The 26,721-nt window shown below is 39.3% G+C and overlaps 2 protein-coding genes across 2 annotated transcripts in view; both read left to right on the top strand.

Moving 5' to 3' along the window:
- The window catches only part of yaf2 (YY1 associated factor 2), a 31,584-nt gene extending 27,274 nt beyond the window's left edge, over window positions 1-4,310 (top strand). Inside the window, exon 4 of the mRNA XM_079552541.1 lies at window positions 3,569-4,310. Coding sequence (XP_079408667.1) covers window positions 3,569-3,827 — 259 coding nt within the window. The 3' untranslated portion in view covers window positions 3,828-4,310. The remainder of the gene's footprint in view (window positions 1-3,568) is intronic.
- A 7,188-nt stretch (window positions 4,311-11,498) lies between these two features.
- LOC306960150 (glucoside xylosyltransferase 1-like) lies at window positions 11,499-26,407 on the top strand. The gene is made up of 7 exons (XM_079552505.1): window positions 11,499-11,840; window positions 13,966-14,155; window positions 14,236-14,367; window positions 15,896-16,147; window positions 16,339-16,462; window positions 18,575-18,747; window positions 25,572-26,407. The coding sequence occupies exons 1-7, from the start codon at window positions 11,641-11,643 to the stop codon at window positions 25,728-25,730; spliced, it is 1,230 nt and encodes a 409-aa protein (XP_079408631.1). The 5' UTR covers window positions 11,499-11,640; the 3' UTR covers window positions 25,731-26,407.
- The last annotated feature ends 314 nt before the right edge of the window (window positions 26,408-26,721 follow it).

Raw genomic sequence — 26,721 nt, 5'->3', positions numbered from 1 at the left:
CTGTTTTCTCTAATTCATTAAGAAGCATCAAGCAAGACTTAGAGTTATTAATTTTGTATCCAGAAAAACCTCCAAATACTTTAATAATATCTTGAACTGCCGGTAGGGAATGATTCAGTTTGGTTAAAAATAGAATGACATCGTCAGCGTAAAGTGCAATTTTATTTTCTATTTTACCCACTGTAATACCATTAATGTCTGTATGTCCTCGAACAGCAATAGCAAATGGTTCTAAAGCCATTGTGAAAAGAAGGGGCGAAAGAGGACATCCCTGGCGCGTCCCACGGGATATATTAAAGGGGCTAGAAATAATATTATTTGTAAGAATCTCAGCTGTTGGTTGGGAGTAGAGTAGCTTTACCCAAGCACAGAAGGTTTCACCACAACCAAATCGGGACAAAATTTCAAACAGATATGGCCACTCGACCCGATCGAAGGCCTTCTCTGCATCTAGTGATAGTATTGCAGAATCGGGGGCATTTCGTTTTTCATATAATATGTTAATTAGTCTTCTAACATTATGGAATCCTTGCCTACCTTTAATAAAACCGTTTTGATCAGTATTCATTATTGAGGGGAGGCATTCCTCCAACCTATGAGCTAATATTTTACAAAGAATCTTTGTGTCTGCATTTAAAAGGGAGATTGGTCGATACGACTGGCACACATCCCTAGCTTTGCCAGGTTTAGGTATCAATGTTATCGATGCGGCCCTCAAACTGGGTGGCAGTGTGCTTTCTTTAAATGATTCAATAAACATTTCCAATAGTGGCTTTAAAATTTTGAATTTAAATTTTTTGTAGAAATCTATTGGCAAGCCGTCTGGGCCCGGGGCTTTTCCCAATTTCATTGAGTCTATTGCTTCCAAAATGTCCTTCATTGTTATATTGGCATTAAGTTTAATCTTGAGTTCCTCGGGAATCAATGGAATATTGAGATTATTCAAAAACATCTTTTGTGAATGATCAGAATTTGGACACTCTGAACTATAGAGCGTTTGGTAGAATTCACGAAAAGTGTTGTTTATTCCCTGAGGATCTACTACCAATTCACCTTTAATGTTTTTTATGGAATTAATTGTCCTTTCTGTTTGGAGTTGCTTCAGGCGCCAAGCTAGTAACCTCCCAGACTTCTCCCCTTGGTCATAAAATGATTGATGTACCTTCTTCAAGCTTTCAGCCGCCTTCCCTGCTGTTATTTCATTATATTGAGCCTTACAGAGTAACAGTTCCTGTTCGCACTGCATGCTTTTTTCCACATAAACTTTCTTTTCCAAAGTGCTAATCTTGGTTTCCAATTGTTCAAGAGATTGCCGCAACATCCTGGATTTGGTGGTGGTGAAGCTTAATATTTGGCCTCTTAAAAAAGCCTTAAAAGCTTCCCATCTTATAGCAGCTGAAGTTTCTGAAGAGTTTGTTTCAAAATAAAGATATGCGAAGTATATTTACCCAGAAATGTAGCATGTCGATTTTATAAGCAAATAAAAAGGGGGACTATATTGTGAGGCGTAATGATACGAGGAGTAAAACGTCCGCGCAGTAACTCCTAAAGGTTATTGACGGAAGTGAGCGGGGGAAGTCTTTAGGAGTTACTACGCGGACGTTTTACTCCTCGTATCATTACGCCTCACAATATAGTCCCCCTTTTTATTTGCTTATAAAATCGACATGTTACATTTCTGTGTAAATATACTTCGCATGAAAACACTTCACGTAACTTTATTTAAATAGGGAACACGTGGAAGAGCTTGGAAGCTTCTATCGTGAGCTTTTTCGGAGCTATGTGACATGTGGGAGAGGCTGCGTATGTGCTCCGTTTGCGTGACAGAGCGCAAAGACCAGACGGGGATATATTAACACGTCTAAAGTGAGCTAAGAACATATCTTAGTATGTAAAAACGGTGGCCTATTCCTTTAAAAGGGGAACTATATTGTAATATTACTACGCCTTGCAATATAGTTCCTCTTTTAATCCGCCTAAAATCGACATCTTTAATTATGTGAGACTCTACTTGGATTGTGTAAAGGTTCATGTAAAAATATTTAAATAGGGAAAGAGCTTGGTAGCAACTATAGCTATACCTATGCTGGCTATATGCTAACGCGGTCTGCGCTCTGTTTACGTGACTGAGGGCACGTGTAAAGACCAGACAGCGACATATCAACCCGTCTAAGCTAAGGTAAGAACATATCTCATTATTTAAAAACGGTGACCTGTTCCATTAAGCTTCAGAGCTAGTTTCTGAGGCATAAAAAGGTCTTCAATAATATCGTTTATCAAGATATTTTCCTGCCTCGATGTGTCGAACTTCAGATTTTCTAATCGTGACTACTACAGCTGAACTTGGGTCGCCTTAAGCTGCAGATGAGACACAGGCACAAGTTTCATGACATGAACAGGCCAATCCATCATTTGGAAGCTAAGAACTTCCAGAATGAGGCTGGTTCTAGCACCTATTAGGAGTTGACTGGGACAGTGTTGGAATGGTTTTTAGCCATGGGACTGATTAATGACCATCTTGAGAACATGAAAAATATTGAACATTGTCCCAAATGTTTTTGTAACTGTGAATCAATCAATATTACAATTTATTAGCAGTAAAAGTAATGTTTCGTTTGAACAGGTTGACATCATATCCGTGGACACAGACAGGTCATGTTTATGAAGTATTTATATATATGAGTAATCAAAACTTTAGACATTGATGATTGATAACTAAATTAGACAATTATTTAAACCTCTACCCCCCGCCTGAACCAAGGGCAAGATTTTCTCCAGTTCGGCTTTACCCAAATCTTAAAGCTTCTCGACTGGAGAGCAACAGTGTAACGCCTCATTTGAAAGCTAAGATCTACAAAAGTGATGTCATGTTGTCGCCGCTTTGTGTCACATTTTGGAAGCGTTTTTGTTTATGTTTTCTTGACGCTTTTTTGTGATGTTTTTGTTGGTAATTTGTTGCTTTTTTTGTTGTGTTTTCATAACTGTTTTGTTGCGTTTTCAGAACATTTTTGTCACTTTTTTGTTTTCCTGCGCATTCTTGACACTTTTTTGGCACCGTTTTGTTAGTTTTGTGTCGTTTTTTTTAGCTTCTAGATTTGGGTAAAACAAAACTGGAGAAAATGTTTTCGGTTCAGGTGGGATTAAGAAGTAAAGCACTGACTTGTCACAATTGACTCTGTGCATAACTTCAAATCATAACAACGCCGCCCAAGAAGTGACTTCCTGTTTCGATCCAGAAAGCCAAAATAAAAGCACCATATTATTCATTAGTTGAATTTCCTTTCTGCCTAACTATGAACAGACAAAACACTTTAAATGTGTGTATTTAATTATATTCTTGTAATGTTGCAAGTACCTGTTGAACTAATCAATGAGACAAGCTGTGTGCTTTTATTTTGGCATGCTGGATCGAAACAGGAAGTCACTTCTTAGGCGGCGTTGTTTTGTTTAAAGTTATGCACAGAGTCTTAAACAAATTAAAACTTAACCTACAGCCTTAATTACACACACAGTTAACGACGTTGTATGTAATCTGTAAACTCATTCTGTCCGTGTTCACGTCCTGCAGGCCCAGGTTAAAGAACATCGACCGGAGCAGCGCGCAGCACTTGGAGGTGACCGTCGGGGACCTGACCGTCATCATCACAGACTTTAAGGAGAAGGCCAAGCCCTCCTCCACCTCCACCACCTCCCCCTCGTCCAGTGCGGGCGCCTCCTCGGACCACCACAGCCAGAACGGGAACAGCTCCGAAAACACAGAGAGGGGGCTGTCCCGCTCGTCATCGCCCCGCGGAGAGGGTAGCTCCGTCAACGGGGAGTCCCACTGAGAAAAAACCAACACCCCAGCCTGGACTAACAATCTCCAATCCCACACAAATATCTAAGAGGCACTGCTGGAGCTTACCGCAACTACTCCTACTACTTCACGGCTTTTTTATATATATATTTTGGTTTTGAGAACGAAAACGACATTAAGATTCTGTCTCCAGTGCCCTTCCAAGCAATACTTCACACCCTGACGGTTGGACATGTTGTAACGCTATCCTATACACAATGCCAACCTTGCCATCAGGACATCAGAGGTAGATTGCAACTTATTCCAGGGCGAGATTGAACTGTTGAGCCCGGAAATGTCTTGGCAATTTACAAACTCGATTCAGTCCCTCGTAATCTCTGCACTTCAAGGCTGCGGACATTTTATTTGGAAATGCGAAACGTGCAGCTCTGTACCAGCTCGGATCGACCTTTACGGAAAACTCACATTGGAGTTGTCAACCTCCTGTCCAGATCCCGTCCCCGAACACTTTTTTTTTTCCTTTTTTTTCCTCAAATACCTAAACATCCTGGTGTTCATCTAAGGAACTGCTTATTCCTCTGGACTGCCTTTTACTGTAGATTTTCAAGTGACTGTTAAAAGCTCTAAGTACATTATAATTATGTACCATTACAGTACAATATGTTGAAGCGAGAATGCGTTCAGTCTTGGGTCTTGCAGAGTGAGAATACTTCATTATCTTTAAATATTTTCTGTTTTGCTGGGAGAACAAGGAGCGGATCAGATACATTTAGGAGTTACTATATGTCATCACGGGTCCAGTGCACACATCATGTAGATTGTTGTCGGAAAAGTGGTATTCCTTTACGATAAGAATTAAGAAACTAGTTTACCGTCATTCGTTTTGTTACTCTGTAGGCGAGTGAAAGAAACAAGAACCAACATCTTAAAGATCTAGATAAAAAAAAAAAAAGGTGCTTTATTGATTTATTACTTAGATCAATCCTCTCTTTTTCTCATTCAGCTGCATAGGCGGCCTAGGAAACTGCTGACTCTACATTTCACCCTCAAATGTAAGTCGAGAAGCCAGGAAACGTTTTGTTTTGTTTTCAATGTCTCATTATGCACACGGTGAACTGTACAGGCTTGCAATGCTATGGACTTCAGGAACTCACTTTTTATGCAGACACGTGTAGAATTTATTACCAGGATAACTACAACTATAGAGCAAACTAACTACATTTTAGATGAAATACTGATATTTGGATATGTCGTTTTGATGTGGTCATACCAGTGTTATTGTCTGGATTTTTACATGATCATTTAGCACACCTTAAGAAGAAGTGTTGTGGCATGATTTGGTCTCAATATATCGTGAGACAGGCTGTGTTTTCATAGTTTGTTAGAGTCGTTCATCTCAGAGCTCTTATAGGTTCACTACACTAGCTGGGACTAGATGTTTGGGCTTGTGAGAACTGTGAGGATTCTTCTTTCTTGTTTTGTTTTTTTCATCATTTCTGTATTTGGTTGCAGCAAAAATGGAGGACACTATTTTGTGTGACTTTTGTTTTGCTCTGCCACGCTCAATTGTTTTGAAATTGTGGATTTGTTTATTACATGTCTGAAGAAAATAACAAAATCTAAATGAAAACGTTAGCGTTTCTCCTTGTCCTTACTGTGAACTCTGAAAGTCAGTTAGTTGAAAATAGCAATTAGACTTAAAGGAGCTATACCCGATTGTACAAAGAAACAGAGTCACTCAAATTTCAAATTTCTATTTTCTGGTCCAAACTCATCTCAAACTTTCCTAATGCCTTTACAACATCAAAATTTGTCACAGGGACTGAGTTTAAACCAGGTTTCACAACTTTCAGGGAGGAACACTGTCACTTCACTGTAAAAAATGCCTACTAGCCTGACATTTTATGACTGTTTAAAAATGCTTTAAAGGGGGGGTATTATGCAAAATTGACTTTTTCAAGCTTTACATCATGTTATCATGTCATTCCCTCATTAAAAACATGCCTAAAGTGTTGCCTTGGCACATTCACATATTTTTGAGTAATCTGTAAAAACTCTGATGGCAGCCATTTTAGGGATAGGTTTGCCTGAGTCCTCCTAGGAACGCCCCCACCTCCTGGAGACGCCTCCGAGCTTTCGTCACCAGCCGAGTAACCAACCACTGCTCCTCAGCAGAACCCCCTCCCCACTGATGCCACAGACAGCGTGTGGAGGGGGCGTGTCAGAAAGGGTCAGAGGCTCTTAAAGAGACAGAGGCCTATTTCAAGACATTCACTACAGCCATTTTGAGAGAGCAATTTTATACAAGGCAGTTATTCTAATTTACTGCATTTACAGACCAACAGAAGGTTTCGGCATCATTGTAGTGTGCTATAGACTGGTGCTATGTGATTGAAAAAAGCATAATACCCCCTCTTTAAAACCAGTGTTTTTTGGATAAATGTCTGCTTTTACCATATACTAAAGGACAAAACAAATTTTATTCCAATGCAGAAAATAAAAAAAAATCAGGGATAGCTCCTTTAAGACCAGTGATTTTCAAACCTTTCACTTCAAGTACCACCTCGTAAAATATCTGACCTTCCATATAGTGTGCCCCCCGCCCTAGATCAAGATCAAATCAGGACTAAACTAAAATAAACCTGAAATTGACTGAATTATGTCTAAATTTAACGCAAGTCAATGCATCATTCAAGCCTTTAATGAAATCACATCTAAATGATATGAATAAAGTCTTTTAAGCAGAACTAAGTAACTCATGCCCCTAGAGGCCATAAGCGCCACTGCAGGTGTCGTAGCATGTTGCGTTTTTTTGCTCATTAATTGTCCATGAGAGTAAATACTACGCTGACAGAAAAGACAAAGGGAGAGAGGGGTATTGTACATCCAATTACACAATGGAGATATTTTTTTTCACTCAAACTTGGCCGTAAATACTGTTTAAGTGGCGCTAGCCCGCAGTTAGCTTTTGCCTTTGTGATTCCATGAGTGTGTATTAGTGCCTCCGAGACACCAGGGGGAGATGAAATACCCCACAATCATCCCATCAACACTTGTAATACCCCCAGAAGGACTACAAAAAGGATTTATTAAGGTAAACAAGTTACTTTATTCTTCTTTAACCTCTAACCCCCCACTTTAACCAAGCACATTTTCTCCAGTTCAGCTTTACCCAATACTAAAAGCTTCTCCACTGGAAAGCTAGGCCTCATTTGAAAGCTACTTTTTTTTTGCATAGTCACCACGTTTTTAATCACATTTTTGGAGCGTTTTGGTCATCTTTTTTTGTCGCTCTTTTGTGGCTTCTATGTTGCTTTTTCATCAGTCTTAAGTCGAGTGTTTTTGTCGCTTTTTTATTGTGTTTCCGGCATGTTTTAAGTCGCTACTTGTCTGCTTTATGTCACTGTTTTGTTGCATTTTCATCCTTGTTTCCGTCGCTTTTTTGGCACTTTTTTTCCAAGAAGCTTTTAGATTTGGATGATGCCAAACTGGAGAAAATGTACTTCGTTCAGGTGGGGGTTAATAGATCAATGCCTCAGTACAACTGTAGAAGCCCAAATATATATTATGTACCACGGTTTGACAATCACTGGTTTAGGGTTCCCAAATTTTTCAGGCCACGACCTCCAAAATCACTCAACCAACAACTCGGGACCCCCTTCTGTATAAGGTAACAAGCATTTATAATAAAATAAAACATTTAAATCTGGTTTAATGATGTTAGTTTGGATACTGTATTTTGATATCTGGATTAAATTCACTAAATGATGAATGTGATGATGTCCTAATCTCAGGTGGAGGAAAGGGGCTAATACAGCTCTATGGGAGGAATACAGTTTTTATAAGAAATCTACAAAACAAAAAGTGACAAATGTTTTTCCTCAACAGTATTTGACAGTGATTGGATTCACAAACATTCCGCACATGTTTTTGAATATTCTCACCACTTTTGCACGCCTTTATGAGGAAATAATTAGACATTAGTTCATATGTGCTGACAGAGAAGACGATGAACTTCGAGACGAGTTTTTGTTTCATGTGGATTCTCCCTGTAATGACTGAGATATTCGCCAAAAATGAAGACAAAAAAGTTCACCAGTTACCATGGTTGCTCTTTTCAGCCATTTTCTGGTGGAATATGAACTTATTTATCACACATAAACAAAGTCAAGCCTAAATCAGGTCCATATGGATATTTTTTTCACAACAGATTGTTCAGTAGAAGCGAAAAGAACGGCAGTCGTAGCTAGCGCTGGCTAGCGTTAGCATTAGCATGATGCTAACATGAAGCATCGTGTTAGCATTCTCCGTTATTTATGTATTTTTGGGCTGTTGAACCACTTTGCTCCTCTCCATGTCTTTGTATCTTTATTTAGTAGAAAAGTATATCAATAATTCAGCATTTGTTAAAGTAGTTTTTGAATAATTTGAGAAAGTTTAGATTTTTCTCCACTTTGTTTTCCCCCTTTTTCAAACATTGGCGACTCCAGAGATGCCGTCTGTATCTATTCGATGTCAGGAATGTAAAAAAAATATCGTCTCAATATCACCTTGCGATCCCCCAAGGAGTCTCAACCCCCACTTTGAGAACCACTGGTTGAGACTACCTCAGAAGAGTGACCTGCAAGTGCTGACAGGCCAATAAATAAAATAAAGGCCAATAAAATACGATAATAGGGGGGGAAATTATAATAATACATAAATTATATATATGAAAATACAGTATACACTATTTATGGTCACACTTCTTTCATGGCCAACAGGGTACCTACTTTATTTATTACTGGTAAAAAGTTATGATTCTAGTACCGCTTACATGTTTTATAAAGTTTTTGGTGGAGGAAAAAGTTCCAAGACAACTCCCTCCCTCCAGTCTTGGTGCCACCCCAGAAAAACCAAGTGCCACCCCCGGGCCACCCCAGAAAAAAAGCCTGGACCTGCCACTGAGCTGCTTTCCACAGTGTGTGTGCGTGTGTGTGTAGAGACAAATGAACTGTCTCTTTGATCACACGCATAAAACTGAATATAGTTTACTCCAAAAGCCCATTGTCAGGCAGATGAGTATTGTGCAGCGACTTGTAGCTCCATCTGCTCAAAGTTGGTTTCCTTTTTGCTCCATAACACTCAGGGTCAAAGTTCACACAGAGATTATGTTAATATGAGGCTTCATTGTTTGCGCTCATTACAGAAATACCCATACATAATGTTTAAGCATTCTGTGCACATCCTCAAGTTTTATTCGTCAGCAACAGCAGCAGCAGCCAGAATCCCTCTCTCACAGTCAAAGTGAATGAAAAGGCAATTGACTTTGACGTGTTTTGTTTTTTCTCTTGGGCAGCACTTCAGTAAAAAAAAAAAAAAAAAAAAGGAGACAAAAAAAAAAGCGCAGTCATAAAAAAAGCGTTGAAAGGGAAGGTCTTTTCAGAGGTGAAACCAATTGAAAGTTGCTGGGACCCGGGGGGGGGAGGGAGAGAGTGGGGGAAACAACTTCGCTCATCGCTCCCACCCTTCCCCCCATGAGAGGTCCCGACCCCTGCCTGCTTCTGCGGAGAGCGCTGCCTCCGTCAAGTCAGGGCGGACCAGACTGAGGCGAGGACAGGAAGCGTCTGCGGCCTTCAAAATAAAAGCCACTTTACAAGGCACGTGGAACTTAAAGGGACTATACCTCATTTTGAACCTTTTTAGTCCAAATGTGACGAAATGGGTATTTTTACAGTAACGGCTGTCCTTCGGAGTCAATATGTGACGAAAAAGTTGAACCCCTTTCCCGTCACGTATTGACTATTTGGGTTGACCATACACGACATCATATAATGTGGCGCAAAGTTCACGCATCAGGCTGATTTTTCCCACAAATTACTACTTTTGCAACATACTTTTATGAGGCAAATATCAATTTTACCCCAGAAACAGGAAAGAAATGTCATGCATATCTAAAAATGAAAAGAAAAAAAAATAAATAAAGAGAGGAGAAAATATGAATTGAGTGGGGATTCAAACTATTATGACAAATTACCACAAATGATGATGTCCAGGGGCAGACTGGCCATGTGTCCATTCTGGAAGAGCGCAGAAGGGCCACTGGCTCTAGGGCCACCAGTCCCGCCTCAACCGAGCTTTACCCAAATCTAAAAGCTAAAAAGAAAAGCATCAAAATAGCGAGAAGAAGAGGATGAAAGCAAAACAAAAATGTGCTGTAAAAGCAACTAAAAAGTGACAAAAATGTGATGAAAAGTCAATGAAAGCATGAGAAAAACACGGACAAAAAAATGATAGAAAAAATAATGGAAAAAAACAACAAAAAGTGACAAAAAGTTTCCATCACTTTTGTGGGTCTTAGCTTTCAAATGAGGCGTTACATCGTTGCTCTCCAGTCGAGAAGCTTTTAGATTTGGGTAAAGCCCAGTATAAAAAAACATGAATCTAAAAGGAATTCCGTGGAGTATGGTGTACCACAAGGTTCAATTTTGGGACCATTATTATTTATTATTTATATGAATGATTTTGCCTCTGTTTCTACGACCACCTTTCCCGTTCTTTTTGCTGATGATGCCAGTCAAAAAAAATAAAAAAAAATAAAAAGTTGACCTGGGGAAAATGCACTCGGTTAAGGCGGGTGGTAAGAGGTTAAAATATGTATTTGTGGAAGTGTCACAATTACGCTAATTTGGGCCAGGCTGGTCAGAGTTCTGGGCTGTTTTTCAGTCCCAGTCCGTCCCTGATGATGTCAGTAGTTATGTCCCTCCATTTTCTCTCAACATCCAAAAACATGCACAATAGGGTAACAGGTCTTCCAGCCAGTTTATTCTGAACATTAGCATTGGTTTAACAGAGATTGTGAATCTGCTTTCTTTGGTGGTTTGAAAAGAAAGGAGGAAAAGAAAGAAAGAAAGAAATAAAACAGTGTAAACGTGTGAGCATTGGCGACATATTCTCTTCAACAGGTTAAAGTGATAATCTGTAAGTTTAAAAAGTGAGGAGAGATAAAGGTGAAATTTGAAAGTAGACAATCAAATCCTTCCCCTCTTTAACCAGAAAACCCTTCTCAGTTTGCAAAAATGAGGAGAGCAGGAACAGAATTTTCTAAAAGCTAAATGATCAAGCTCCTCCCCCTCCCTCCTGATTGGACCTGAAGGGCTGGTTCGCAAGAAAAGCTCGTCTCATTGGTCAGTGTGGGAGGATACTCGACACTGATTTGTTGCTGAAATCCGGGAAGGAGGGACTTTATAAAAATAATATATATAATTATTACTTACTTTACATCAAAATGCAAGATCAGGTGGTGGATTTTGCTCATTTTATAAAATTTGTAAAAAAAAAAAAAAAAAAAAATAAGAACTTCCAGACGCTTTAAGTAGCCTGTAAAAAAAAAAAAAAAAAAAAAGTGTATTTATATGTGGTTCAAATATATTTCACACCAGGCACTACTTCATGAAATACAATATTGACATGTCTTAATTGTTTTAAATAGGCCTATGTCTAAACCACCTAGCAGGCATTTATGCAATTATCTCAAATTACAATTAAAGTGTAAAATCTCACGTGCACGTACCACAGTTTGAGAACCACAGATTAAGCGTAATATTCAAGCTCCTTTCACCATGTGTTATGTTTGTTCAATCACCTGGCGGGAGGATGTGGAGCAGTGCCCCTCAGTGTCCACCAGAGGGCATCGACCCTCGCTTATTTCATTCATCTTTCTTCTTTTTTTTTTTTTTTTTACTTTGTTGCCACAGATCGCTTTCACAACCGGAAGTGCCTCGCTGTAGCGTGAGTTTCACAGACTGCAGCGCACGGAGCGAGTGTCATGATCCGGCCTCGGAGAAGTGCCTTTAAACTCAATAATGCGGCGTTACCACCGTGCACTTCTTCTGTGCATGGTGTTTGCCGTGTTCCCCGGGTTTTATTTCTACACGAAGCTGTTTTACTCGCACACTTTGGACGGAGGGCTCGGGACTAAGCGGATCTTCGTTCCTCCGAGAGACCCCGGGGCCAGACAAGGGGCCACGGACAAAACTGGGACCCAAACGCACTGGTACAATAGGTAGGAAAAGAGTGGATCGACTGGTCTTGCTTGCTTTTGTTTGGCGTGTCGTATCATTTGCTGCAATGGATGTTGAGAATATGTAGCAGTCTCCTTGTTCCTGATGCATCGGAATGTGTATGTGATGGTCTGGGCCATGACACTGTTATTAAAGTTACGCCAGTCACGTGACTATGTTCTTCAATGAGTTGGTGTCCCTTATGTGTATATGTTTTTGTTTGACATTTAGGCTGCTTGCTCTTTTGCTTATGATGTTTGATCTTAGTCAATATTAACTTTGAAATGTGTCCCTGTATGTTTATGTGTCATATTATCACTTAAACGTCAGGTTTAAGTGATAATATCTTGAGCCTATTTATAAACCAACTTTATCTATATAGTAATGTTTATTACAATGCAGTATTGGGGTTAACATTACAAAAATAACGAGTTACAAAAATATAGGGCTGAAACGACTAATCGATTCATTGACGACTAATCGATTATTGAAATAGTCGGCGACTATTTTAGTAATCGATTAATCGTTTTCTGGTTCACACAGACTCAAATAGAGCGAAAATGACATGAATATGCAGTATTTTTGATGAAAACCTACTTTGTTTTTCATAGTAAGGGTCTGTAGTGTTTTGTACATTGTAAATTTCATAAATATCCGTCTGTGTCTCATACAATCAGAAGCAGAATTTGCGCCAAGAGCCTCCAACAAACATTTACTTAAGTTTCCTCCATCAACATGTCCCCAAGCGGTGCCACTTTAGCTTTATGTGATTTTTTTTTTTTCTTTAATCCAATTTTCCTACACCATTCACAGCCAAGCGATTAATCGATTAATCGTAAAAATATTCGATAGATTAATCGATGACAAAATAATCGTTAGTTGCAGCCCTACAAAAAAATATGACTTTTTTTCACTCACACAAAATAGGGTAATATATTAGTCATTACAATTCTAGTGTGATCGATAATGTCAAACTCCCCCATGCAACATGCAAAATCAAGATGGAAGTTTGTGTATAAAATCTGAAGTTGTCACTAAAACAAAACACGAGGGAATGGGTGAAGTGAAGGAAAAGGAAATCTTTGACCCCACTTTTGCTCGATGGCATTATTACTATTTTCAGTTTATTTTGCCAAAAGTAACTTTTAGTAACTCAAATTACTGTAACTCAGATACATTTTTGAAACAGTGCTATGTATTACAAACATATTACATTTTTATAACTCTAACTCCGGGGTCACCAACCTTTTTTCAGCCGAGGGCTATTCAAGAGCATTAAGTTGCTTGAGAGCTACCAGTTAAAAACAAATCTTTAAACGTACAGTGTTTACTTATAGGCTATTGACCCTGTATTATATAAAAATAGCTATATTTTAAACTCATACTGAGTCACAAGAACAGAAATAACTATATTCAGTGTTTTACACCTTAGAAAACGTCTCAAGTGCTACCGGGCATTGGTGACCCCGGCTCTAACTACTAAGGCTGGGATAAAATATCGGATCGGATTTGGATCGCAATACTTTGTGCTGTAATACCAAGAATCGCAATACTTTCTTTGTTACATTTTGTGCTAATGCATTTTTCAATCTTAACACTTCAATAAATGTCAAATGGACTTGGTTTATAAACTTAGAACTTATAGACACCTTATTGAATCGAGATACGTATCGGATCGGCCCCTAAATATCGTGATACATATCGGATTGTGACAAAAGGGGATCGTCCCAGCCCTACTAACTACAAATATAGTATATATTACAATTTTAAAGTGACTTATACTGTTACAAGGCTTATAAACACAAGTGAATCATGAACTAATAATGGACTAACGTTGAACTCATGTCGGCCTATACGTGTTAGCAAGCCAAGAGAATATGTGCTTTATACAGCACATATTAACCTTCTTATGTGTTTCTGAGTTTCCTTCCTCTGTGTGAGTTATCCACACATTGCACTTCAAAGTTAGCCAACAGGTCTGCAGTAAATTCCACACATTAGCTCTACGTCTATTGTCTCCAGACACAGTGAGCTGTCGTAGGAAAGTATTTTTACGGGAACCAGTTTTAGTGCACTTTGGATTACCCGTTTGTACTTGTCCTTTATGATTATCCTCCTTTCTCTCAGGTACATAATGCGACAGCAGAGCCACGCGGACTCGACTGCGGAGCCTCCCATGCACCTGGTTGTGGTGGCTTGTGGGAGTAGACTGGAGGAGACGATGACGATGGTCAAATCAGCCGTTCTGTTCAGCATGAAACAGCTCTGTGTGCACATCTTTGCAGAGGATCAGCTGCACGCCAGTTTCATGGAGGCTGTGAGTCGCATTTGACCATAATTCTGATATATAAACCGTGCAAAGTGAAATATGAACATGAGATCACTTTGCATTTGCAGCTGGAGTCCTGGCCCGACTCTGTTCAAACCAGATTCAACTACTCTCTGTACTCAATCAGTTTTCCCAGTGAGAACGCTGCAGAGTGGAAGAAACTGTTTAAGCCCTGTGCCTCTCAGCGCCTCTTCCTCCCGGTGAGTATTTTTAAAGTAAATGAACTTTCCAGGTCAAGACTAGTAAAACAATTAAATAGATACATTCGAAGTTTTACAAATAAGTTATGGATTTAACTCATATAAATGTGTAATAATCCCAAACACACATCAACGCACATTGACATAGAACATTCAAATTGTTGCTGCCCCCAAGCATAATAATAACATAACCTGGCATTTACTTCTATTACAAAATTTCCTTTTGACCTCTTACCTTAAACGAGCAAATTTTCTCCAGTTCAGCTTTACCCAAATCTCAAAGCTTACAGACCCTTTCGCTGCTTACATCATCAGTGACATCAGCTGGAGGCAGGAAGTGATCCAGAGAAATAAGATTAAACTAAAACTAGTGATTATAAGTGTAAAACTACAACTAAAAATGTGGTCCTGTTGTGGCTTAAGGTGCAAGAATAAGAGGTGTGACATTTGAGACGATAAAATAAGATTTTCGGATATTTCCAACAACAGTTAGACATTTGTTTATCGTTACTATGACAACAGCTACAATGTAAATAGATGGGAATCTAGCTTCCTGCCTCCAGCTAAACCCAGAATGTTTACAAACAATTAAAGGGTCTATAGAGTTCGGGAATGTGACGTCATATCGCTAAGCATTATGGGATAAGCAGCAATTGTAAACTAATGGAGATTTTAAAAGTTAAAATACTGAAGTTATTGTTCGCATTAAAACACTTGGACACCACAGTGAGTTTGATGTATTTACCAGCAGGAACTCAGCAGCTAACGGAGTTGTTCCACAGCTTTTTTTCTCCACTTTTTACACAGTTTTTAGCTAATGTTAATCAATGGAAATGTATGCTAACAGCTGCAAAGATGGCGGATCTCCATGGTAACTGTGGAATTTCCTGAACTCTATTGGCTAGTATGAGCCTAACGCTTCATTTGAAAGCTAAGACCTACAACACTTTTTTGTTGTTGCATTGACAGATTTTTGAAGCATTTTTTGTGTGTTTTCGTCTCTTTTTGCTCGTGTTTTTGTCAGTTTTTATTCATGTTTTGTCACTTTTCCCAGCTCTGTTTTTTATTGTTTCTTTGCAGCATTTTTGTTGCTTTTTTTTTTAACTTTTTTGCTTTTTCATAATTTTGAAAACATGTTTTTGTCACTCCTTTGTTGCTTTTTCCGTCACTTTATAGTCGTGTTTATGTAGCTTTTTCCAGCACTTTTTTGTTGCGCTTGTGGCTCTTTTTTGCTCTTTCCAAACATTTTTAATTGTCTTTTTGAGGCTCTTTCGTTGCTTTTTTAATGTCTTTTTTGTTGTATTTTCCTTCACGTTTTCATTGCTGTTCAGGAAGCCTTTAGATTTGGAAAACCATAGAAAATGTGCTCGGTTCAAGTGGGATTTAAGAGGTTAAACCATGTGCTGATGACTCGCTCAACCCTATTTCAAAACGTCTCCAGTTTTCCGCTTGCATCTGCTGTAATATTGACTCTGCTCGATCACTGACTTTCTTTTGCATTTGTGTCTTTGTTTGTCTTTGTTTGAAGCTCATTTTGAAAAGCCTGGACTCTGCTGTTTACGTGGACTCGGACATCATCTTCCTGCAGCCTGTCGACAAACTGTGGTCATTCCTGTCCAGATTTAACTCGTCCCAGTTGGCCGCGATGGCCCCCGAGCACGAGGAGCCGCGGATCGCCTGGTACAACCGCTTTGCACGCCACCCGTTCTACGGCAGGACGGGCATCAACTCAGGGGTGATGCTCATGAACATGACCCGGATGAGGAAAGCGTTCTTTAGGGTAGGTTTAAAACTTTATAAAACATGTTTCAAATGGGTACAAAATGGGTACAATGTGTATGAGACTTGGATGCTCTTTTAACAGTGTGTTGTCTGTTTCTGGCCACAAGGGGTCCTCCTTTCACCGTACATCTTTTCCCCACAGCACAGGATCCTGACTGTCTTATTGTTTGTCTGGTTCTGTGTGTGCAGAATGACATGACGTCCGTGGGTCTTCGTTGGGAGGAGCTGCTGATGCCTCTTCTACAAAAATATAAACTTAACATCACATGGGGAGATCAGGACCTTCTCAATATCATTTTCCATTACAATCCTGGTAAGAAGTGGCCTTAAATAATATATATTTACGGTAAAACCTTTATTAAAAAAACATACGATTTTGACCAAGATCAAACAACAGTTATATGTTAATCGTAATACCATAAGGGCAATAAAATTCAGGGTCACTTTACCCATTACCTACAGCCAAAAGGCCAGTGTAACGCTTCATTTGAAAGCTAAGACCTACAAAACTATACAGACAGTGTTCAAGAACAAATACAGAGACATGGGCACATACCATATCTGTACAAAATCTTTACCTTTACATACAACGTACTTCCTTTGCCCCTATAATTGGCCAAAAAAAACAAAAAAAACATTTGAGCTCAAAAAGGAGTGGGAAGAAGACAAAGTTATTTACTTCCACCCCCATTCATATATTCTATATAATTTAAATAATGTGGTTGCTGCACTAACTTAGTTTAGTCTTTGGTAGCTCGTAGTAATAAAACAATTAAGTTACATGAATACATGAGATGCAACAATGCATTACATTAAGTCAACATTCACAAAATGCTCACTTTATAACAAGTGCATACCGTAATTATTCATTCCTACACCCAATATATCAGCATGTTAGTGTCATTTTAAAATCATCATCATCACAACCCACACAGTATTTATATTGTATATAATATAAGTGTTAGATGTAGATATATAACATAGCCCATATCTGTTCATGAGAAGTATAGTAATAACAGATTGATTCATTGATTGATTTGACACTTTTTTGAACAAGCTTTTAGATTTGGGTAAAGACAAACTGGAGAAAATGTGCTTGGTTCAGATGGAGGTTAAAGGTGAGGTTTTAGGAGAATTCTACAATCAGAGCTGGATAAAGTATCCAGAACATTTACTCATTTACTTGAGTAATGTTGTTGAGTAACTTTAAAATGATTCTATTCAAGTAGAAGTAATAAAGTTGTGTTTATTTTGACAAAATATTTTAATTTAGTTTTTTGTCGAAAATATAATTTAATTTTTGATTTAGTCAAATAATAATATGCAATTTTAGTCTAGTTTTAAAAATATTTATTTAATTTCTTTAATTTAAAATTGCATGTCGGCTACATTTAACCTCTTAACGCCCACCTGAACCGACCAGTTTGCTTTTATCCAAACAAAATGTGACAAAAATATGTGTTCAAGACAAATTTAGTCAGCTTTGCATTTATAATATTTATTGTAATCATATTTAGTCATGGTCTTTTTCTTCATGGAGCTTCTCCCACATGAACAAAGCACAAACCTGCTCCTTTGGCAGAGGATTAAAATGATCTGAGGCTCTTTCACACGTCACTCCGGCCTCCGTGTCGTCCAGTTATTTCTGATAATGGACACCTCGTCGTGCATTATCCCTTACATATTTCATTCTTTTTTTTAAGCGCCATACTAATTTCCTCGTAAATATGATCTAATCAAGCAGTTTACATCCTTTGGTTCATTTTACTTTTGAAGCACCTGCCCCTGTGTCCTACACAGTCAGTGTTTATGCTGCTCTGATGGAGCTGAGCGTAACACAAATTATATCGTGTCCACAGCGATATAAAAAGTGACAACGATATCAAAAAATAATATCGACATGCGATATGATATAGATACAGACAGCATTTCGGGAAACTTGATTTTCCACTCTTTTTAGCCATATTCTGGTGGAATATAAACTTAGTGCCACATATAAATAAAGTCAAGTGTAAATCGGGCCCATATGGATGTTTATTCACAGCAGATTGTTCAGTAGAAGCAAAAAAACAGCAATCGTAGCTAGTTAGCATTAGCATAATGTTAGCATTCTCTGTTATTAATGTATTTATGGGCTGTTGAACCACTTTGCTCCTCTCCATGTCTTTATATCTTCATTTAATAGATAACTTTATTCATAATTCAGCATTTGTTGAAGTAGTTTTTGAATAATTAGAGAAAGTTTAGATTTTTCTCCAAATCGTTTTCCCCTTAACTGTTCAAACATGGCCACACATGAGATGCCGTCTGTATCTATGGCCCAACCCTAGACTGGTTGGTTGACCTTAGATCATAAAGCTCCGTGCTGATTATTTAGATTGACCATAGTTTCAATTGCAATTTTCTCCGTTCATCCTTTCTCCAGATCTGCTGCTGGAGTTCCCGTGCCAGTGGAACTACCGGCCCGATCACTGCATCTACGGCAGTAACTGTGCCTCGGCTGAAGAGGAGGGCGTGTACATACTGCACGGGAACAGGGGAGTCTTCCACGACGGCAAACAGCCGGCTTTCAGAGCAGTTTACGAGGCCATTCGAAAGGTGAGCTTGATATTGTTTGTGTAATTCTTTTTGACGCGCGCGTGGGTGAAGAGACTTCCGAGAGCTGTAGGTGGAGTTGTGCGAAAGGTCTGATTGGACCAGACCTTTTCTGACCCACTGACACACCTGCCCCCTCCAAACATTGGATTCCGCAACCTTCGAGATGAGATCAGGGGTTTAGACTGACCCCTTGGACATTAAGTACTGGAGATCTCTGTTTGCACACACTGTAGTCCACCTTTAAGCTTGGGGGGGGAAGCAAATTTCTCCTGAGGATGTTTATGGGTTGTTTACCACAAGTGTAATGTTATTGACGATCCAAGTGGCATTTACTTAATGAAGCTATCACCGTTCCAAAGTCTCATTGCTTTGTCTATTAACAAAGCATCGGACATGGATCAGTCCATGCGGCTGAACCAGGGCTCGTGCTTAAACAGCTTTATAGCGCTCGATCAATACAGCAGTTTACAGTTAAATGCAATTGTAGCGTATGCGCAAGAGCAACATAAACACATAGATTTTTCCAATAGGCAATTTCGTAAAATATTTGATTAGTTTTATGTGCATTTTATCTAACAGAGGCAATTTCCTCTATTTTTGCTTGTTTATTGCAAGAAGTCCCTGGGCTACTCTTGAGTATTTGTATAGATCGTCGTACTTGAGGGAGGTGCTGAAAGAAAGAAGGACGCAAATGCCACAAAAGACTTGATTATAAAATGTGCACCGTATTCTCGACAGATGTGCATAAACCCTCAGTGAGTCACTAAGAACCAGGGTCTGAGTGGCTTGTGGTAGAGTGGTTGTCTCATAACTGAAAGGTTGAAACCCGGCTCTAAGTAATGCATATTTCTGATGTGTTGGGCAGCACAGTTCGCTTCAATCAAAGGAGAAAACGGTTTCTTTGGTCACAACAAGCCGAATGCCCATCTCGGGTCGCCCGTTTTATTATGGGTAATGGAATTTCTTTTGGCTAACAAACAATATTGATAGTTAGCGTAAAGCAACGAATAAAGCGCTGATTTGGACCGTTTAACCGCTGGAAAGTTGATGATTTAAAGAATTTTTGTCGTCGCCGTGGAGCTTGTTACAATATTAGCATAAAGTCTATTTTTACAACCAGGGCTGCGTACGGAGATAGACAGAGACTGAAAGAACTGAACGACTGTTCATATGTTGTGACTTGTTGTGAACAAGTGACGACCAGTCCATGTTCACATAGTTGGAATAACTATGTGAAAACAGTATTTCTGACCCTTGAAGGCGTCCAGGTTTTGAAACTGTGGCTCCATGTCGCCGATATTCAGTACATTTAAACTGGAATGAGAAATAAAAACATAGAATCCTTCTTTTATTTTTTTTGTCAATCAGGATGTGGACAGTGAACAAAATCTTATTTTAATTGTGACCAGAGATGTATTGATGTATTGTATTTTTTTTATGAGTGATCTGATAGCTAATAGATCGCCAATTTGACAGATGGAAATGTACCTACTATATTTAAAGCTGTACTAAGTAACGTGTTTACCTTAGTGGGGGTAATACAAGTGTTTATGGGACGATTGGAAGGTCTTTCATCTCCCCCTGGTGTCTCTGGCCAGAAAACCATGTTTGCAACTTGACTGCCACCGGTCCGGAGAAAGCAATTCACACTAATGGAATCACGAAGAAGAAGCTAACATGCTAACGGGCAAAGCTAACTGCGGGCTAACGTCATTTTAAACAGTATTTACAGCCAAATTTGAGGGAAAAAATTATTTCAATTGTATAATTGGATGTACAATATCCCTCTCTCCCTTCGCCTTTCCTGTCACCATACTATTTACTCTCCAAGACAATTAATAAGTTAAAAAACTTGCTACGACACCTGCAGTTGCGCTTATGGCCTCTAGGGGCAAGAGTTACTTAGTACTGCTTTAACATCAACACCGTTTTGAATCATTTTCCCCGTGATTCCAAGACAAATTTAATGATTTAAAAAGTGACAGTGTCTGTGTCGGGCTGATCCTGTTCCCCTGTCCGCTATGGTCCGCTATGGTCCGCTTCTGCCGCCGTCCTGACTTTTCCCTCGCTTTCAAGATATTGACAACATAAATATTTGCAAGAAATGTCACTTGAGACTTAATGTGTTTAAACCAATGCCCGAAAGCCTTACAGGTCAAGGTTATGACTCAATATACTTCAGTGTTCACGCTCCACTACCTGGACTCGCTCACACATTTCAGTGGTGGAGTGGTTTGTTTGGGCCGAAATTAGGAGCCTGATTGACCCACGCATGCATAATCGAGATGGGCATTCGGCTTATTACCGAAGGCTACAATTACATAATGAAAAAAACTGTCTTCTCTAGGTAGTACAGTATACCATGTTTTAAAACTTGCTAACCCTGTAGTTTAGACTTCCACAAATATGTTCTGAAAAGCATGTGATTCTCTGAATGAGTAAGTAGTTCATATTTCAACCTTCTTTCAAGCGTTCTGACATTGTACAGCCTGAATTGTGTCCCTGGGTGTTCACGGACTGAGAGGCAGCTGCTTCTCCATCAGTCAAAGCCACAGCTGCTGTGGCTACAAAAGTCTGTGTCTCGTCCAGGGCAGCTGTGGCTACAATAGTCGGGATGAGTGAATGTGTAGTGACTACAGAAAGCTCGTTGAATGGATTGTCAACCTAAGGCCTGTAAAGAGCAATACAAGTGTAAGGTTTTTATCATTATTATTAGTATTATTATTACGATTAGTTTTAACTTTTAACCCCCGCCTGAACCAATCACACTTTGTCCAGTTCAGCTTTACCCAAATCTAAAAGGCACAAAGAGAGGGAAAAATGTGATGAAAACGCAACAAAAAAAGTGACAAAAATATGAAGAAAAAGCGATGAAAAATTGACCAAAAATGTGACGAATACACTATGAGAAAACGATACGTTTAGATCAAATGAGGCGTTACTCTGGCCTTTAGTCAAGAAGCTTTTACATTTGGGTAAAGCTGAACTGGAGAAAATGTCCTCGGTTCAGGCGGGGGTTAAGAGGTGAAGAAGTAGATTACCACCGCTGTGTACGGAGAATAATGCTATGTAATGCAAAATGACTGAAAATACATTAGTTCTTAAAGGAACAGGCCGCCGTTTTTCCATACTGAGATATGTTCTTACCTGAGCTTAGACGAGTTGATGCGTACCTGTCTGCTCTTTATACGTGCGCTCAGTCACGCAAAAAGACCAAAGATGTTGTTAGCATTTAACCTCTCCTCTATAGGGCCAAACGGAGGTGAAGTTAGAAGCGACCAAGCTCTTACACGATTTAAATACGGTTACGTGAGCAGTTACACGATCCAAGTCTAATTACACAAAATGAAACATGTCGATTTTCTAAGTGGATAAAAAGGGCTACTGTATTGTCAGGCATAATAACACCTTAGGAGCATTTCAACCTCCGCGCAGTAAAGTGCAGATGTTTCTGCTCAGATGTCAAAGTGCTTCTACGGTGTTATTACGCCTTACAATATAGCACCCCTTTTTATCCTCTTAGAAAATCTACATGTTTCATTTTGTGTAATTATACTTGGATTGTGTAACTTTCACGGAATTGTATTTAAAGGAACAGGCCACCGTTTTTCCATACTGAGATTAGACAGGAGCATAGACAAGTTTATACGTACCTGTCTGGTCTTTTGTTCGTGGAAGAACATGGTAGCTTCCAACTTCAACCCCGTTTGGAGCTATAGGAATACGTTGGGGGAGGCCAAATGCTAACAACATCTTTGGTTGTTTTGCATGACAGAGGGCACGCACAAAGACCGGACGGGTATGTATCAACTCATCTAAGCTCAGGTAAGAACATATCTCAGTATGGAAAAACGGTGGCCTGTTCCTTTAAACAATCCAATCCAATCCACTTTATTTATATAGCACATTTAAACAACAAAATGTGTGCTGCACACACAACCACAAAAACAACTAAACCAAAACAATACAAATTAGCTCTACCGCTAGATGAGTTAAAAAATAATAAATATAAATAAAAACACATTAAAAACTATAAATAAGAATAAAATGATAAAATAAATGAAAAGACACAGGGAACCAAACAACTTACGCGGTGCTAAAAACCAGAGAATAAAAGTGAGTCTTAAAACGAGATTTAAAACACCGTATATAACAAAAAGGCAAAACGTGGAAGAGCTTGGTCGCTTCTAACCTCACCCCCATTGGCCCCATAGACGAGAGGAGGAGAGGCTATATGCTAACAACATCTTTGGTCTTTTTGCATTACTGAGCGCACACGTAAAGACCAGACAGGTACGCATCAACTCGTCTAAGAACATATATCAGTATGGCAAAACGGTGGCCTATTCCTTTGCAAAGTGTTAGTAAATGCAATGCGCTCACCCCTGTCTGTCTCCGTCTGTTAGTCTGTCCTGGCGCCCGTGTGCCTCTAAATGTTTCAGCGAGGTCTGCCCTTCACAGAGCCTCACCTCCCACTTTCCTCGGATGCAAACGCTCTGTCCGGGATGCAGCAGTTAAATTTTTACAACCAATGAATGCATTTAGAGTTGCTGCCTTGCGCCCCAACAGTGGCCCATCACCAGGCCCCAAAATCAATACAGGCAACTGTAAATGCAACTTTATGACCAATGGGCGTGCGACTGTGTGTGCGCGCGCTCATAAAAACACCATTTCTCTTTGTGACCCAGTATCAAGGAGGGGTCCCAACCGCAAGCAAATGAGCTAGCATAAAAGTGGTAATTCCCCTTTGATTTCCTTAGAGCATTGTAAAGGCACCTTCATTATTGGAAAGACATGAAATTTCGCCTCTAATCCGCACTTATTATGACCGGATCCTAAGCCTATAGCGTAAAACCTTGAACCACTTTATGTTGAGTCGAGCTGATTGCATTAGTTTGCTAGTCCTCGTGGAGTGTGGTGGACTTTTTAATTTTATCAAGGGAAAGATATTGTCCAAATGCTGTGAGTTGCAGTTGTGGGCCGTGTTAATTGGGACAAGACCAGACAGAGACCAAACCAAGACCGGGTTTAGACTTTGGAGCCATTAAAGAATGAATGGACACGAAAGCTAGAGCTGAAGAACGCAAAACTTAATATCTTCATTGCACATGTAATGGTTCTTCTGTGTGTGCCTACTGCCATGTACATTTTTTAACCTCTTAACCCCCACCTTAACTGAGCACATTTTGCACATTTGCACAATACATTTGAAAAACTAACACCAAGACAGGACCAAAACAACACAAAATACAGTCTTGACTCAGCAGACAACACGGCACTATAAGGTGCACTATGTAACTTTTTATTGTGAAAAAAAAGACATTAGACTTGATATTTGTCTGTATTTGACCTTTTAGTGACTCGGTGGCATTATGGGTGCAGCATGGCACCTTTGCTTTCCCTCACAGTGGCCTTTATCACGCTCCAGAATCAATTGTTTTGGGGTTTCTGGCCCGTTTCTTGCCCGTTTCTGGTACAAACCCCTAAAATCAATTGATCCTGGAACGTCATAGAGGTCACTGTGAGGGAAAACAAAGGCGCTATGCTGCACCCATAACGCCACAGACTCATTAAATGGGCAAATGCATGCAAATATTAAGATTTTTTTTTTCACCTAAAAAGTTGCATAGTGCACCTTTAAGCATCCAAAAATAAAAATACAGAAAAATAAAAAAAATAGTAGTAGCTTTAGTAAAAGTTTGGTTGATGATGAGCATGTTCATCTTTTTAACTTATTATAGAAACAACGATGATTAAGGATGCCGCTTGTCCATCTGAAGCAATCTCACAAAGCAAAGCAGACTTGCATTATTTCATGCCGCTGTGATTATTTTCCCTTCGCATTTCACGTGCCATGGCTCATGCTTTTGCCTGACATAAAACAAACAGCGCTGTGTGATGATGTCATCAGGCCGTGCTGCTCAGTTTGCTTGTGCAGGTGTGAGAGCTGGCCAGCAGGGGGCAGGTGAGAAACAGAGACCTCTCCTCAATCGAGGCAAACTTGAATTGATAAATAAATAGATAAATAAAATAAAGATAGACTTTATTTTAAGGGCAACAAATAATCGTTTGAATAATCATGATTTCAATTGTAACTAAAATTATCGTGATTATTATTTTTTCAATAATCGAGCAGCCCTACTTTTTTGTCCCGTTTGTTTCTTTTTGATGCTTCTTTGTTGCTTTTATGTCGCTTTTTTCATCGTGATTGCCACATTTTTGCATATCTTTTGTCACTTGTTTAGCTTTTTTTTTTTGCGTTTTTGTTTTGACATCATTTTTTGCGACATTTTTGACGCTTCTGATGCTTATTGTTGCTGTTTTTTGACTTTTTTGTCTCTTTTTTGTCACCTTTGTAGCTTTTTGTTGGTTTTACATCCACTCTTTTTATGTCACGTTTTTATGATGCTTTTTTTTTCATTTTCATCCTTGTTTTCGTCCCATTTTTGTGGCTAAGCTTTTGGATGTGGGTAATGCCAAACTTGAGAAAATGTGCTTGGTTCATGTGGAGGTTTAAAAGGTGAGGATATCATTAAAAACAAAGATACAGGTGGCAAAGACTAGACCCAAATCCATAAAGAAGTTCCTCCTCTATTATACACACTATTGCTGCCTGTACAATCATCAACTTTTAAACGAGAAGCAGGAACAACACGGTTTGGGGAGGTCGTTAAGTAAATTTAGCTCCCCATGTCTGAATGCTCCATCGCCTGCTTTACCTGTCAGCCTCTGGAGAATTCTCATTTGTTTGAGTTGAACCAAAATGAAAAAAAAAAACACATCACTTTTCACTAACTAACCCATGCATGCGGTTGTCATTGCAGTACTCGTTTGGCACAGACCCAGTGAGCGGTTTGTTGGATCCGCTGGAGGAGCAACTTCTAAAGACGACTCACACGTACTGCGGAAAATCCCACCCGCTTTTCACCAAGAGACTGGTGCACAGCCTGGCGAACATCAACAACATGGCAGTCGGTGGATAATGGTACACTCCATATCAACATGGCTAAAAGAAGAAGCTAAAGGGGTTAAGTCTGCACAGTTGTCCAAGATTTGAACTACTACTATGGGAAATGGGATCCATTTTTGAACTTTTATGCCTCAATGATCTCTCCTCTTCCTTTTCTCTGGTACTGACTACTGTGGTCTAGTTTGTAGATGTGTTATTTTTGGAAGAGTATGTCCTGACTTTCCATATTGGAGAATTTTATGTTTTAACTTTGAAATGTTCTTTTATCTAAAGAGAAAAACAAACAACACTGGAAATCTTTCTGCACTGCAGGGTATGAAAACAATGCACTGTTCCACTTTCATTCACCTGAAAATAGCCGATTCTAACTGATCTCACGAAGGAGAAATATTTGTATGTTTTTGCATGTACGTGTTACTCTGCTAATAGTTTTGTTAGAGCAGTGGCTCTCAACTGGCGTGACGGTGACGGGACCCAAAAGTGACTCACGTGGCCATTATCAGCAGGCCTTTGCAAAAAATAAACAAAAGATTGGTGATGATTCATAATTTAGATTCTATATGATACAAGTCTATACATGCGTTTCCAATGACACCACACATAGTTAAGGCGGCCATTTTGAAAACCGAAATACAATTGTGCAGCACTACAACGGGTAACAATATCTTTAAAATGAAAGACAACTGATTGACAGTGGAATTTTTTGTATTCGTAATCATTGCTCAAGAAGGTAGAACTAAAAACACAGCCCCAGAGACGCACGTTTATGTGGTGAAGCCAGAAAATGTGGCACAAGCGTAGCAGCACTGTTTCTCTGATTTTTACAGTTTGTCAGGTCAACAGAGTCATAGTCTGAGTCAGTGTTAAGCTGTTGAAGACATTAGCAATCTACCGGTTAGCAACTGTCATCAATCAACTGTCAATGGCTTCAACACGATTAACACATGTGTGGCTCAATCTGTGAACACTGAGGAAATACTACAGTAACAGCTCAGCTCTCACCT

Source organism: Gobius niger, assembly GCF_951799975.1.
Source record: "Gobius niger genome assembly, chromosome: 2".
Lineage (NCBI taxonomy): Eukaryota > Metazoa > Chordata > Actinopteri > Gobiiformes > Gobiidae > Gobius > Gobius niger.
The sequence above is the reverse complement of the archived record's forward strand: the minus strand, read 5'-3'. Positions and strand labels throughout refer to the sequence as shown.